Source organism: Rhea pennata, chromosome 32 (assembly GCF_028389875.1).
Source record: "Rhea pennata isolate bPtePen1 chromosome 32, bPtePen1.pri, whole genome shotgun sequence".
In the NCBI taxonomy this organism is placed as follows: domain Eukaryota; kingdom Metazoa; phylum Chordata; class Aves; order Rheiformes; family Rheidae; genus Rhea; species Rhea pennata.
The window spans coordinates 31,422-48,038 of record NC_084694.1 but is presented as its reverse complement, the minus strand read 5'-3'; the positions used below and the strand labels follow the sequence as shown (position 1 = coordinate 48,038).

The following is a 16,617-nucleotide window of genomic DNA, read 5'->3' as shown; positions in this document are numbered from 1 at the left end:
TTTCCCTGTGAAAGAGCTCTGGCTCAGGGAAATCACCAAAGTGTCTAGGAAAAAAATAAAAGTATTCCATGAGAATCTGCTGACTTACCCCAAACTGCACCTATGCAACCCAAGCCTTTTGTAGCCCCCTCTGCTACGTAGCTGACTCGCCAGGTTGTGCAGTCATCCCTGACCTGAGGCCCAACTGCAGACTCTGTACTGTGTTGCATCACTTGTTCTCAGAGGCAATGGCGTGTTGTTTTTATGGTATTCTGCATTTACCCACTGCAGCTAGGGATTTGTCTGTGGAATTAACTGTAGTCAACTGTGATCTCTGGTTTGCTAGGGTTTATATATGAAGTAAAACTAAATGTGCTCATTTTCAGAAAGACAACTGTTTTTCCTCTCTTAAACAGAGTAGGACTTGCCAGCTAGATAGAGTTTGCCATAGGGTTGTACCTGGATGCTCTCACAAAACACATAGTTTGAATCCTTTACTTTGCAGATTATGAGCTTTACCTTGTGGCTGTTTGAATCACCACAGTTAGTGCTTAATAATTTTTCAGCCAGCTGGAGGAAAAGTAGAAATGAAAATTTTCCTTTGGTATAGCAGGCAAGCACTTCAGATGCAATGGGAAAAACTTGGCATATACAGGATTTCGTAGAGATAATTTCAGTGACCAGAAACGTGTAATTATAAAATTTATTTTCCAAAGGTGTTACCTATATTTCACATTAAAATATATATATATATCTATATACACCTGTTTCTCTCATTGAATATAACCTTGCTTTTCAGAAATGCCTTTGAAGGTATTTCTCTTCCTCATTATTTGCTGTAGAAATCTTAGTGCCCTGCCACCTTCTTGGGGGGAGATGGAGAGGCTTTTTTAAAATACACATTTCTCCAAAGAGCTCACTACTCAGGATAAGTAAGACTGAGGGGGGACACAGATGAGTTTAAGACGTAAACCAAACAAACTAGTAGAAATTTATAATGGCAAACAGGAAGAGAGCATAGTCACTGAGAGTAATGAAACAGGAGATATGCAGGTGGAAATGAGGTTTGGACCTAAGTCAGGATGTAACTGCAGAGAGGGAGTGTGACTGGTTGTCTGTGAAGAGCTGGAAGGCAGATAACCTGGTTCGCATATCCCAGAGCAGTTGTTATCTTGTAGTGGTGGACTGTTGCCTCACAGTCAATCTTGAGAGTTTCTGTCAACAAGTAAGCAGAGCCAAAGTAGGAAACAATTAGAAGTGGTTCGCTCTGAAAACATCTGATTTAATATTAGCAGTTAATTTAATTAATATCTCAGAAGGTGTTTCCAGTTTACACAGGTGTGCTTGTGATAAAAGTTTCAATGTAAATCTATTTCTGATGTCCAATTAAAATATATTTATGTGGATTTCTTTTTTTTTTTTTCCCTCTCTAGGTTTGCTATTTTTCTTACGATGGAAAGGCTGGTTGTCTATCTATTGGTTATTAGCACAGCTGTGAAGGCCATGATGTGTCCCAAAAGATGTATGTGTCAAAACTTGTCTCCATCCTTCACAATTCTCTGTACGAAGACTGGACTTCTCTTTGTGCCCCCCAGTATTGACAGGAGAACAGCAGAACTTAGGTTAATGGATAACTTTATCACTACACTTAGGAGAAAGGATTTTGCAAACATGACTAATCTAATTCATTTGACACTATCGAGAAATACAATAAGTCAAATAATGCCTTACGCATTCTTTGATCTTAAAGGCCTTCATGCCCTACACTTGGATAGTAATAGGCTGACTTACATCAATGAAGATCACTTCAAAGGTTTAATTAATCTTCGGCACTTAATACTCAGTAACAATCAATTAAACTACATCTCGCCTGGGTCACTGGATGACTTTATTGAAACAATTGAAGACTTGGATCTGTCCTACAACAATCTCGTTAACGTTCCTTGGGAAACGATTGCCAAACTTTCTAATGTCAATACGGTTAGTTTGGATCATAATCTCATTGAGTTTGTGCCAGAGGGAATCTTCTCAAATCTTCACAAACTTGCCCGGCTAGACATGACATCTAACAAGTTGAAAAAGATCCCTCCCGATCCTTTGTTTTCCAGAATACCAGTGTATGCTAAATCTAAAGGCTCTCCACTATCGTCTCTGGTGCTTAGTTTTGGAGGGAATCCTTTGCATTGCAACTGCGAATTAGTGTGGCTGAGACGTCTCACCAGGGAAGACGATTTAGAAACATGTGCCTCTCCACCAGAACTGATGGGCAAATATTTTTGGTCTATTAAAGAGGAGGAATTTGTCTGTGAACCTCCGATGATAACACACCGAACCCCAAAATTGACAGTAACGGAAGGCCAGGGCGTTTCGTTGAAATGCAAAGCTGTTGGCGATCCGGACCCATATGTTCGCTGGATTTCACCTGACGGGAAACTAGTCTCTAACACATCTAGGACTATTTCTTATGAGAACGGTACTCTGGATATTTTGGCTACTTCTCTGACTGAGAAGGGCACGTTTACCTGCATAGCATCAAACGCTGCGGGAGAGTCAACCGCTCCAGTTGAACTTCTTGTTATCCCATACCCTAACCTTGCTAACAGCACCAACTGTGATAAAGATGCTGAGCCTGGCCCTTCAGATATCCTTATATCTGCCAAGTCAAGTTTTCCAAATGAAACAAAGGCTCAGCAAGAGAAGGTTGTCACGGTCGCTGAGCTGACGTCATCCTCTGCTCTTATACGGTGGCCTTCTCAGCATCACCTCCCTGGGATTCGAATGTACCAGATCCAGTATAACAGTTCTGCCGATGACATATTAGTGTACAGGTAATCCTGCTCACATAGCCGTTCTGGTACTTCTCTGAACTAGGAAGCAGAAGTAACAAAAAATGATAGCGTAGTTTAAAACATTTGGTATAATGACAGCTATCTTGCAAGCAGTAACTGAGGAGATGAGGGGACAATGGCCTTCTTAAACTTTGCTTGTTAAGCACCCATTGTTGAGGAGATACACTATTAAAACTAGCAGTACGTCTGCTTCTGTGTTGCCTCTTGAGGGTCTCTCAACTCCTTACAGACATAATTAAGCTTTGCAGTCTGGCTCAGTGGACTGAGTGAAGCTGATGACTATTACCTCAGTTGCTGTATTTAAGGAAATGGGATGGAGATTTTAATTACTAAAATTATACTAATTAAATGTAATTATTTTACCTAAAAATATGGAGGAAGAGAGAAAAATCAAGATCTGCCAAGCTGTTATGTGTAGTTGCCTTCCACTTGTATGGATATGGCTTTATTCATGTCCTGTGCATGCTATGCTGAACCTTTAGCCCATGTTAGTCATAGCATACTTCCTTTACTCCACCCGTGTGCAGTCCTGGGAATAAAACTGTTGGATGAATTGGATGTTTGACAGAAAGTTTTAGGTGATATGTTTTGTGTGGACTTTGCATTTAAAGGTACAGACTTGTCCACTGGAGTTAATTTGGTAAAATTTGCTTGGGATTAACTATTTGATACTCAGTTTTGTTGGGCATCATGCAGATTAAGTTTAGAGCTGCTCCTTCCTGCAACGGTGCTTGTCTTTCCGATGATACAGCTTTTTATAGGCCTTTGTGATTAAATGGACAGAATGGGGTAGCATGCCATTAAAGAGGGAGCTAGCATTTGGAGTTTGTGTTGTTCTCTTGTGCATTTCATAAGGTTGATGACTTCTGTAAACGGAATAATTTTGATTATGTGGTGATGGCAATAAAGTTCGGAGTGGAAAAGCGACAGGAGAATTATATCTAATAGCTCTAGCAACGTACTTGAAAGTCTGGGTACAAATATGCTGCTTTAGAAATCAGTGCTCTAAGGAGAGGAATGTAGCATAGGTGTCCCACCAGGATTCTTATTTAAAGCTTGTACTATTGCGAGCAAAGTCTTGCAAGAAACTAGATTGTTTAAGAAAAATAAAAAAAAAAACTGTTTGCATGAGTCCTTTAAATAGACTTTCCAAGCTGCATTTCTTTTAACAGTCGCTTGAGATTTTTAAAGTCTCACCTTAAAATGCCCATCTTCACTCTCATTGAAGAAGGATGACACTCTGCCGTTGTCATGGCTTCAAGCTAGAAGGGAAGCAGGGACGCGCGGAGAAGATCAGCGCGGACCTTATAAGGGAGGGTGGGGGGGATGCTTTGTTGGCATCTGGTGCGGATGGTGAGGAGCTGCTGGAAGACGAAGCCTTGTTTAATTGTCAGCTGTGAGAACATTTGTGATGATTCTGTTTAAAAGAACTGCAAAGTTGTGAAATTATTGGAAAAGTGAAACAGATGTCGCAGTAGCTGTGACCGGGATCTCTAAAGGGATTTTATGCAGCTCTCATGTTAGCAAGTAAATCCAAGCAAAGAAAGTTGAGAAGCAGCTAGAGCTAGTATGATCGGCTAGCAGTGGTATCCGACGGCTGCATCAGAGGTATTGCCAGTGGGATAAAAGAGTTGTTTAATGGGGTTATTCATCCCTGCCATAGCAGCTGGTCAGATGGTTTGACAGCCTTCATACAATCGCAACAATTCACTCTCAGTGAGTTTTAAACTTTCTAAAGTCTCTAAAAATATGTGACTGACTCATGCAATAGTTCATTAATAGATCTGTTTGTAAAGAGCTGAATTGAATACTGCTTCTCAATGGCCACGGACCTGAAGAAGAACTATACAGAGGAAACGAGGAAAAACACCGTGTTGACATGTCTCTTTCTCAACCCTGATTCCTGTTAACCAAGAGGCTCAGTTTGGTAACAAAGTCATGAAAGACTTTATGCTTTAAATTACAGAGTAGTGATTTCAGCTAATACATTGTAATAGACTACAGTATAATGGTCCTCCTAAAGATGAAAAATTCATGTGTTCTTGTTCAGTTCCCACAGTGAGCAATCATCAAATACAGATTCTTAAGGGAAATTTTGTAGTGAAATGACAGGAATGATAATTGGGCTGTAATTCTGCATTTGCAGTTATCTGAGCAGCTGTTACTCTAAGTTACACTATAAACACATGGGTGTTTTAAGCAGAGTGCATTAATGGACAGTGTGGGCCTGAGGGGCTAGGGAACCACAGACTGTGTGCTAACCCTATGTAAAGCCTCTTGCGGGCTGTCCTTCTGGTAAGTGGCCTAAACACCTATTTCATGTAGTGAGTTTGTTCATGTATGAAGATGTAGAGAGATGTGTAGTAGCATACTCAGCACTGGCGGTGCTTCCATCTCAACAAAGGAGTTAAACAGAAGATGGCAAGCTTCCTTTCACCTAGAGCACAGGTGATAGCATTTCTGCTCTATAATTTATTTTTAGCAGATGATAGCTTCCTGCTTGGGAAAAATATTAAGTAGTGCAAGATGCAGCAGAAGCGTGTCCCTTTTGTCAAGGTGAGCGGTATTAAAACCCAGTGTATGCTTTCCACCATTGGAAGAGTGGTTGCTATGGTAACTTTGCTTTCTCTTGAGAATTTAAATAGTTCGTCTTCCTTCTGCCTGCTCCCAACTCCTTTATTTTTCCTCACCTTTCCATTTTCTTCTTCCTCTGGGAAAAAATTTGTGGATAAGTGCATTTTCATCTGTGTCTGTGTTGGGATCCTGTGAAAGGGAAAAGGAGGAAGATGATATTCTCCCAGATTTGCCTATTAGACTGAGGCCAGTTTCTCCAGTCACATGCATGAGAAAAATGTGTGCAACCTGTGCATGGTTATTTTTACATAATTACACCGTAATTTCCCTTGTTCCCAGTTTGGGAAATTCAAAACACACAGCCATGCAGCATTTTTCCCAGTGTTGAATACGTAAAGGAAAGCAGGAGCTTTGCTTCTGGCTCTGCTGCTTACTGCGTTGCTTCTGCTGAGTCAATTAACTTCTGCCTCCCTTTCTGAAATAGAGACTATCATGCTGACCTTTCTCCTGGGATAGTGGTGAGAATTAGTTATCAAAACTGAAAGCGGGTATTAGTTGTGGAGGAAGAAAATTGTATCAAAATGAAGCATCTGGCAAGATGAGTAGCAACAATCAGACCAGTAAATTAAGGTGCAGATAGCAATTTGTGGAAAGCATTGGTATTGAAGGTAAAAGCCTTATTTGTTTTCAGAAGAAAGGTCGGGCACTAAGTTGTACAGCAGTCTGTAGAGCAAGTCAAGAATTGTAATAGCCACTTTGTGCAGTTCTTCCTCTTCTGAGATACAGATGGATCTGTATTCTTAAAGAGCTTACAGTCTTGATGTTGATTACAGTTCCTGTGCAGCCTGGATTTCACAATGCTATAATTTTAATTTAACTGACCATCTCTCAAGAGTCCTGCCCAGATTTTTGGTGCTAGCCTTGGGGAAGAGCACAACTGGCCTTTCAATACTAAAACAGTAGTTATGATGAATATTATACAAGCCTTGGGAAGCAGTGAGTAATTTGAGAAGCCATGCTATTGTCGTCTTTGCCGTTTTGATGGGATGCACATGTGTGTGCATATGTACAGATGAAGATGCATTTATTCTGCATACTGATAGATCTCTCTCTCTCTCTCTCTTTCTGTATATACATATATACTTATATATATATAACAAAAGTCTATGCAGCAGCCTGCAGATTACAGAATCACAGAATGGGTAAGGTCGGAAGGGACCTCTGGAGATGATCTAGTCCGACTCTCCTGCTCAAGCATGGTCACCTAGAGCATGTTGCACAGGAGTGTGTCCAGGCAGGTTTTGAATATCTCTGGGAAAGGAGACTCCACAACCTCGCTGGGCAACCTGTTCCAGTGCTCTATCACACTTAGAATAAAGAAATTCCTCTTCATATTCAGGCAGAACTTCCTGTCGTTCAGTTTCTGCCCATTGCCTCTAATCCTATCGCGTGGGACTATTCAAAAGAGTTTAGCCCCATCCCCTTGACTCTCTCCCTTCAGATACTTATACACATTGATAAGATCCCCCCTCAGTCTTCTCTTCTCTAGGCTAAGAGGTTCAGCTCTCACAGCCATTCCTCAGAGGGCAGATGCTCCAGTTCTCGGATCATCCTTGTAGCCCTATGCTGGACTCTCTCCAGTAGCTCCATGTCTCTCTTGTACTGGGGAGCCCAGAATTGGACACAGTTCTCCAGATGTGGCCTCGCCAGGGCTGAGTAGAGGGGCAGGACCACCTCCCTCAACCTGCTGGCAACGCTCTTCCTAATACACCCCAGGAGACCATTGGCCTTCCGGGCCACAAGGGCACATTGCTGGCTCCTAGTCAACTTGTCGTCCACCAGCACTCCCAGGTCCTTCTCTGCAGAGCTGCTCTCCAGCAGGTCAGCCCCCAACCTGTACTGGTGCATGGAGCTCTTCCTCCCTAAGCGCAGGACTCTGCACTTGCCCTTATTGAACCTCAGGAGGTTTCTCTCTGCCCAGCTCTCTAGCCTGTCCAGCTCTCTCTGAAGGGCAGCACAGCCCTCTGGTGTGTCAGCCACTCCTTCCAGCTTGGTATCATCGGCAAACTTACTTGCTGAGGAGGCACTCTGTCCCTTCGTGCAGGTCATTGATGAAGTTAAACAGGATGGGGCTCAGTACTGAGCCCTGGGGGACTCCACTAGCCACAGGCCTCCAACTAGACTCTGTGCCACTGATGACCACCCTCTGATTCTGCCTTTCAGCCAGGTCTCAATCCACCTCAGTCCACTCATCTAACCCATACTTCCTGAGCTTGCCTAGGAGGATGTTTTGGGAGACAGTGCTGAAAGCTTTGCTGAAGTCAAGGTAGACAACGTCCAGTGCTCTCCCCTCATCTACCCAGCCAGTCATGCTATCATAGAAGGCTATCATCAGATTGGTTAAGCGTGAAAGATTAGGGCCGTCTTTGTCTTGCAGCCTACCTCAAAGTGCAAGAGAAAAGTAGGGCAGCAACTGGTGTGCAAAACCCCTGAAGAGAACTGCAGGTGCTCCTATTTTGTCTGCCAGTGCTTCATCGAATGATCAGCAGCTTCTAAAAGGTGATTCTGTATTTCTCAGCTAGGTCCTAAGCATTGAATTTATTCTTTCATGGCTAGTGATCATCATATTTTTAATTATTTGCAACTACATGTTACAAATTAGAAGACTGATATTTAATAGTGATGGTTCCATATAGATAACTGAGAAACTATATATTGCTGTTGATAGTATATCTTTGTTTTCTCTGTTGAGAGAAAAATATAAAAATTGAGAGGCAGATCTCTTTTATTATTAAGTACAAAGTACTGTTGCTTAAAGGGCAGAGCTGTCACTCTCGGGGAAAAGGTGATATATTGCCAGATCAATATAGCAATGATTACATCTGTTGCGTGAAAAGCAGTTGGTATCAGCCACGCTACGTATGCTCAAAAATTCTTAAATTAGTTTAGTGCAGTGGAATGGAAGACTTTGGAATAATGAAAGATTTCAAATAGCAAACTGTTACCAGTTTTATAGCTCTGCACCGGTCAAGTGCATTACAGAAGACTAAGAACCCAGCATTTCCTTTCTGGGTCCTGCCTAGAAGGTTGTATGTAAGTGCCATGCACACACAGCATGCCCTTGACGTGCTGGACCTTGCCCACACAGTGAATCGGTTCAACAAAACCTTCTGTCGTTGGAGTCCCTCCAACACCTCAAGCTCCTTATTCCTTTCTTCATGCACCTTCTCCCAGTTGAAAAGTTTAAATCATAGAAAAGAAACCGTTCTGCAGTTGTTTTAAAACGGCAGCTTTGGATGGGAGATGAGTGGAGGCAGGTTGGCCAAAGTAGAAATGATTAATTTGAGAGGCAGTCTAGGAAACGGCACTACATCTTTCTATGGGCAACACTTACTAGATGGACTCCAAATAAAACGGCCCATTGAGTTTTTAAGCTGTTGGGTTTGTTTCACTTTTGTTGACAGTGTTGTTATGAAATACTTTCTGTCTCGCAATGAGATTTTGTCACAAGTTTTGTAAGCAGATTTTACAGTTGAGTTTTCACTGAGTGACCTTACTTGTTTCCTGGCTGGCTGCAGCTTGCAGAGGAAACATTGGCGGAGATTATTGTTTATAGATGGTATTGCTCTTGCACCAGTTATTTGTTTAAATCTGACAGTTACTGTTCTGGTATTGCTCCTCTTGAAAGATGGTGCTTACGGGCCAAATACAAGCACATGCAAACTTCTGTGACGTTGGAGGTGGAGTGGAAAAGATAACATGCTTTCAGTTACTGAAAATGATTTGACAGACCTGCATCAAAAATCGCAGTTTTGGCAAGATGTACAAGTAATATGAAGCTAATTCTTACTAAAACGTGTAACGCAAATGGAGGTTTTGAGAAAAGTCTAGTTGGCACTTGTTGCAGAATAAAATACTAAGGCTTCTTGTGGAATTAAAGAAAAACCAAAAAACTACAAAGTAGCCCAGTAAAAGGCTTTTGCTTCCCTAGAGATCAGCGAATCTCATGGCAGACATGGTCTAGCAGTTTCCATATGTTCTACAGCATGTCAGGAAGGCCCTCGTTTAGAACTTCCTCTTTTTGAAGGTAAAGACTATAGCATTTCAGCAGTGGCTCTGCATGCAGTAATACAGCACGTACTATACCTAGCTCTTCCTGATAATCGGTTGAATTATGGTGCCTAGCATTTCATCTAATACTCTCCACAATAAAGCCATGAAGAACTGTATAAAAGAGAAAAATCAGCAGCAAAGCTGCAGAATAGGCCAAATAATATGAGTATTAAGTTAGAAAAACTTACTTGCATATGTTGCACTTAAACCTCCCTCTCCAAGATGACCAGACCCATAAAGACTAGAATAGTGTAGTGCTGGAAAGAAACTCTGTGTGGTGCTTCCTGATTTTTGTTTCACGTTGTTTATCCAGTCTTCCAAACAATGCATTTTTCTGCAGAGATTATTGACAGGGTTCCTTTGTTTTTTGCATGTTTGTGCCCTGAGGTTTGGTGAGAGTTTTGCTGATGTTGAACAACTTTAGATTCTGTGCCGTGGTTAGGTGTAGTAGTCAGACATATTTTTATGGGAGGCCTGATCAAAACCACCAAAGTGTTGAAGACAGGCAAAGAAATTCACGATCTTGTCAGCTGCATCCCTTTATGACCAACCAAGATTCTTCTGTTCTGCTTAGTTTCTATGTAATTTAGTGTTTGACTTGGTGCTTTGGGGGCTGGGATGGAGGAGGGAGGAATACGTGAAAACCCAAAAATGAACTAGCCTTCAAGGTACATAGATGAGGAAAGAGTGCTGGCTAGTCTGAGCCACGGTGTTCTCCGGTCCATCTGCCGTCATGTTTGGTCACTGAACTGTGGCTGAACAGATGACTGAAAAGTTAATTAGTTACATGTCTGATAATTGATAATGGTGTGTGTTTTAGGAAGGTGAATGTCAGGCCACAGAGCAAACTGAGCGGCGCTCTGCGGAGCACCAGCCACACCAGCCAGATGAGCGCCAAGGGCGACGTTCACGTGGTGAGTGTGGGAGAATCAACGGCTGTATGTTACCAAAAGTTGTACCTGGAAAAGCAAAGGAACGATGAGTCATTTGCTTTCTAGAGTCCTGTTCCTGTGAGACAACAGTACGTTGGTGTTTTTGTTGGCATTGTATAACATGTAATGACATCGCTGAACTAAATTCGTGGAGGAGAGGGAAGAGCAAAGAGTGGGATGTACTTTGAGGATTCACTGTGCTCTGTGTTCAGCCAGTAAAGGACGTGTATAATCGGAGAGCAACATCCATAAAGTAATGTGTGCAGCGCTGAGAAGGGTTGAATCTGCTGTATGCATTAGGAGTTGTTAATGTAGTTTGGGCATTTTAATTTCATGAACGATTCTTCATGTAGCCTCCTCAAACCCTGTCTTTTCTGTAGTGGAAGTCTCGCCATGGCATGTGGCCATATTCTGTGCAGATTTGGAAGTTACTGTTATTAATTAAGATCTTGGTCACGAGTGGCAGTTTGGCATTGGATATGAGGAAAAACATATTTTCTAGGAGGGCAGCTCAGTGGTGCATGGTGGGCTCATGGATTGTTTTCAAGTGTCAAGTAGGAAGAGGTGTGGCTGACCTCATCTGTTTGCGATAGTACTGCTCAGAGTGGGAAGTTGGGCCAGAGACCTGTGTTGGTCTTTGCCTTTAGTGTTTCTATGAATCTATGATGCTGTATGTACATGGATAGGAGAGTGGAAGTTTTGTTGCTGTAACTGAAGCGATAGCAGCCATGTATTTGGAGAAATGTATTTTTGAAAGTATGGCTCTTCTTTAGGGGGTTAGGTTTAGCTCAGTTGGTGCATGGTGCTAATAATGCCAAGGTCATGGGCTCAGTCTCCGTATGGCCACTCGTTTGAGGGTTGGACTAGATGATCTCCAGAGGTCCCTTCCAACCTCACCAATTCTATGATTCTTTCTTTCCAGGCTAAGCATGAACGGTTCATAGTCTCCTGGATAACTGTTCGGAATTCTAAATTTGCTCCTATGTAAAAGGGGAAAAAAAGACTAACTACTTAGGGATTTTTTTCCCCTTTTAAATAGAAGCAAATTTAGAATTCTTTGTTTTTTTAAAAAAACACTCTGTAGAGGACAGAAGGCCAGATTCTCAGACACTATAAATGGACACAGTTTCAGTGATTTCTCTGCAAGAGTGTTACTTTACTTCAGGGAGGAATCTGAGCTGAGTATAGAACCATAGCTTATAAGGAGCTGATCTGCAATGAGATATTTTTATTTGTATGGGCATTACTATGGTCTGGGGGAGTTCTGTGACATAGTATATAGCTCTTCTCTTGGGATATTTTTCATCTGTTTGTTTAGTACCGACACAATTTTGTGAGAAAAGAAATTTAAGTTCTGAATTTACATAGAACAGTCTTAAAGATAGGGTGACACCAAGGTAAGAAAGTCAGCATGTGCAGTTATTTGGCTACAGAAGCTATCACTTAGGTGCAAGTACAGTTGCTTTGCTTTGAATGTTCTTACTGGTTGCCTGGTTACGAGACACTGAGCATCCCGGAGCAGTTGGAAGATGGAAATAAGGTTAATCTGTGGACCAAAGGTTTGAATTTGCCTTTTCTCCTAGATCTTCAAAATGTGTTTTCTATAAACACATGTGAAATGTAAAATTACTAAAATACATTTTGATTATATAGTGTTGTGTTTCATCCTTTTCTGCCTTTTAAGTCCTTAAATATGTTGCTTCAGTTCTTTTATGGCTTTTTAGAGGTTGCCTGTATTGCAGTTTGCATGGGGTGTATTCTGCCCCTTTTATACTAGAACTGTAGAAATTTAAGATAGAAGTCAAACCAGTAGATCTATTGTAAACTTGTGCCTTGTAGACCGTATTTGTTTGAAATGGCCGAGGTAAAGAGATTTTCACTGCTAAAATCCGCATCTTCCATTCCATCTAAGTAACCCTGGGGATGCTAGGTTTTTGCTGCTGCTTCTGTTTGCCATGCTAGAGTACTGGTCTGTTAGTTTCTTGCAGCGGTCATTGATAGTTAAAGAGCTCTCTCTTTAGGCTCAATAAATGTGAATGTTTACTGTACTCCTTTTCTCTTCCAGGATGATTCCAGCTGCTAGTAAATCCTTCTTCTTGACTGATCTGGTTGCAGGACGTGAGTACGACCTTTGTGTTCTTGCCGTTTACGATGATGGATTGACATCTTTGACTGCAACCAGAGTGATCGGATGTGTGCAGTTCACAACCCAGGAAGAATACAAGCAGTGCCGATCCCTTCATGCACAGTTTCTTGGAGGAACCATGATCATCATTATTGGTGGAATCATCGTGGCTTCAGTTCTTGTTTTCATTTTCATCCTCCTCATGAAATATAAAGTCTACAACAACCACCACAAAAATAAAGCTACGAAGGTTAACAATGTCTGCTCTCAAACCAACGGAAGCCAGAGTGGCTCGATGGCGCGCTCCACTTCTAAACTCACAGAGAGGCGGGAAAGTTTGCAGCAGGATTGTTCGGGATCTTCCATTAAAGGAAAAACTGTTGTAGATTTGGACTGTGAAAAAGTGACTCCAACAAACACAACCTTTTTAACAACTGATGCGCTATCTTAATGGCTGTTTGACAGAACAGAACGTGCTAAGGTGGTATTGCTTGAAACATTTTAATGCGAGTGGTTGTATTTTAAGCTTCACTACTATTGTCTATTTTTAAGATCAGATGGTTTAAAAATATTTTTTTAATCTGTAAACAGTTCTTGCATTCTTAACTATTTTGTTTCAATATATTAAATATAAGTGTGTGGTTTACAAGATTTTTTACTGGTTCTTTTATAGCATACACCTCTGGTATCAAGACAGCAGCATAGCTAAATTGTGACTAGGTTTGTCTTCAGTGAATTGCCCTATTTGTTCCTTTGTTTACCAACTAGCAGCAAAGGTGCACTCTCAGGATCCTCAGACTTCCTTTTTCATAGCAGAATTATTTAGCAGCCTAAACTATTCACCTCTTAAGGAATGATTTGTTATAAAAAGTTACTAGGTTCTCAATACAAAGTTATTTATTGTCACAGATGCATTGTATACGTGCTGCTCACAACAGAAATAAAATACACAGAGGTTCCCTATACGGAAAAAAAAATGCTGCTCTTTAAAAAGGGAAAGAATATTGAAAGTACTTCGGCATAATCTCTCAGAATTATACACTGTCACAGAAATACCAACTCGTGTTGTTTGTTTCATAAAAGCTGGTATTTCTTGAGACCGCACTTTTGAGAAACCTCCTGGAAGTCAGACTTACCTCTGCTTGGGCAGTAAGAAGCTCCCTCTTTTGTTCTTCCTAATTAGTAAAACTTAACAAACTGGTTGCAATTAGATACGCCTCACTGTGCACATATTTGCCATGCTGAAACCCATGCCATAGTCTTCTGTTCTAAAAGCATACTACTTGAGGTATCTTTCTCCTTTTTCTGTAAATTAGTTGAGTGAGGACCTGCAGGTTAAAGCTGCTGTGTCCTGAGGCACACTGCACTATGTCACTGTGACACTGCATCTTCAGATGGCTTTCATACCAGTCTCTTATTTCTGTGATACTGCATGAAGTGTAATGTAACTGGCCAAAAGATGAATTATGTAAATGTTTACATGCAAGTCATTTTAATGATTCGTACGGAATAATTAGATGTTCCTTTTGTTCAAAGGAATACTGTCAGATCAAGATGGGCCCAAAGTTTAGGTTTTGAAATAGCTCTTGCGAAACCTAAGAGAAGTCATGACCTTAACTAAACAAAATGTCCCCGCTGCTGCCGCCTTTGAGGGGGACTCTTTGCATTTTTGGGGTACTCGGCTTTGAAAGCAAAGCAAGAGAAAGCTTGAATAACTTTATTTATTGAAACTGCAAGAAATGTAATGAAAACAATGACAGGAAAGGCTTGTGAGCTAAGTGATTAGCTTGTGTCCTTCAAGGTGATTATGTCACAATTTAGAAGTCAACAAAAAGGAAAGGTATTTCTCCTAACATTGTCCCTTTAACTGACTACGAATATTTTTTCTTGGTTGGATATGAAAGCATGGGCCAAGAAAAGTTATATGGTGGACAGCTGAAAGCTATTTTTTTTTATATACACATAACATTTACATGTTTACATTTAAGCATTTAAGTAACATATTTGATCATGAAATTAAGTAATAAATATAACTATAAAATTACACTTTTTAATATAGTTAGCCTTATTAATTGCCAAAGTAGGAGAGTTTTCTTAATATTCTGTTTTGATTCCCAGATAAATGGAGGAAAAGGTAATTTGGGGGTCTGTTTTCAGGTATATTTGTGAAAGTGAAATAAGGGTATATGACTACGCTCATGTTAGCGTTCTTGGAAAAAAAAACTGTATGTGCAATTGTGCAAACTGATGCCTCTCTTCATGTAGATGATGGTGAGTGTGTCTGCACTGTGTGAATGGCTTGTCTTCCGGGGTGTTGACTCGTTGCTGGTATTCTTAAGGTGCAGCCACTTGACCCCTGTCCATGGTGCCTGCTCATAAATGCTCTTGTAGCACTGCCATATCCACCGCCTAGAGCAAATTCATTCATTTTGGCCAGTCATAAGATGGAATGCTGGAATTTGAGTAATGTGGTAATGATGGTTTTCTTAAGTACTGCAGCTTGATTGCAGTGAGTATCATGTATGGCTTGGCCTACCTGTAGATTAAATCCACTTCAGGTAACATCCTGCCATTCTCTGTCCACTAGCCATTTCTGTCATGCCATTGTGTTTGGTTCCTATCTGTCTGTTAAGTATGAAAATGCTCCCTTGCTTAGCAGCATCATGTGGGGTTCAGACTGTAGCTGCAAATGCTGTGTTTCAACACTTCAGTATGTGTGTGTACCTGACATACATATCACAGCGACCTTGCCTAGTCCTTTTGCTAACACTTTGTACCACAGACAGGGACAGCTTGTTAGTCCATTGTGTACCTGCTGCTCTGTCCTGTTCTTGGGTTTCCAGCTTATGTTTAGGGGAAGAAAGGGAATCAGTGTGAGTTGTGCTAGCATTATCTTTGCCTGCATATGGTACTGGGGTAGAATTGGATTTGTTATTAAGTATTTCTCCCTCAGAAGTGGAACTGGGTTTTGGTGTGTTTCTCCAGGTTGTTTTTAAGAGGCTGAAGTTACTGGAAAATGACTCTCAACTCCTCATGTCTCAGTAATACTGGTGTGAACGTGCAGGAAGTCAGTGTCCAGCAATGAACCCTCTGCAATTGCACTTATTTTCAGAAAGATGATGGAGGAAAAATGGGGGAATTGTGAAGAAACAATAACAATGTCATAACCAGTGCTGCAAAGGGTAAAAGGTTTGTTCTGTTCCATCAGGTCTCTGTTTATCTGCGTAAGAAGCAAGTCCTATTGCCACCTTGAGCGAGGAACTGCAGACGCAGGTAATTAGAATCCTGCTTTTTAAGCATGGACTGTTTTGAAGGCCGACGATCAGCATCTTTCCATTTGTAAGCCCTCCCCCCTCCCCCATCCTCCCCAAACTGAGGGACACAACACTTTTCTGAACTGGGTGACATCAAGGTGCTGGGCCTTTTCACCTGCCATCTTTCTCGCTTGCTCCTCTTGCTGTCTTTCTGAGCAAGGTGCCTCCTTGGCACTAGCATTTCATGTTGGAATATCTCTGCTCTGAATTTCATCTTTCAGCTATGTGTAGCAGCCTAGAGAAACCAGGTCCACCTAGGACAACTGCTCATTCCAGAGCCCCCTCCCTGTTTCCTTCCACCCACTACTACAGCCAAGCACTGCAGAGCTGGGCTTGTGTGACCAGTCAAGCCCAGCCCAGCAGTATCGTTTTTTATGAAGAAACACTGCACTTCTGCCAAGTGAAGTTGTCCTTGCATCTCAGAACCGCCCCCCCTACCCACCCCGAGGTCTGCTGCAGCAGGCCAGGCACCGCAGGGCAGTTGAGATAGCAGATGCCCTAGGGGAATTGTCCTGTGAATCACCACAAGATTGGCAGCACTGGGCCTGCGTGTGAGGGGCCAGGGGAGCCTGGTTGCAGGCAGGCAGTGCTGCTGCCTCTTGGTCCCGGCGGGTGGCTGAGCCTGAGGCCAGTTTTGTGGCTGCAGCCGTGGCCATCACGTGCAGTCACGGGAGGCAGGAGCAAACCGGGACCACACCGCCAGGCTCCGGGAAAACCGAGAGTGCGGAGAT

General features: G+C 41.9%; 1 protein-coding gene across 1 annotated transcript in view; it reads left to right on the top strand.

Moving 5' to 3' along the window:
• Positions 1–13,221, top strand: part of LOC134152683 (leucine-rich repeat and fibronectin type III domain-containing protein 1-like protein) — a 44,253-nt gene extending 31,032 nt beyond the window's left edge. Inside the window, exons 2-3 of the mRNA XM_062598253.1 lie at positions 1,413–2,807; positions 12,513–13,221. Of these exons, the coding sequence (XP_062454237.1) occupies positions 1,432–2,807; positions 12,513–13,023 (1,887 nt within the window). The 5' untranslated portion in view covers positions 1,413–1,431 and the 3' untranslated portion in view covers positions 13,024–13,221. The remainder of the gene's footprint in view (positions 1–1,412; positions 2,808–12,512) is intronic.
• The last annotated feature ends 3,396 nt before the right edge of the window (positions 13,222–16,617 follow it).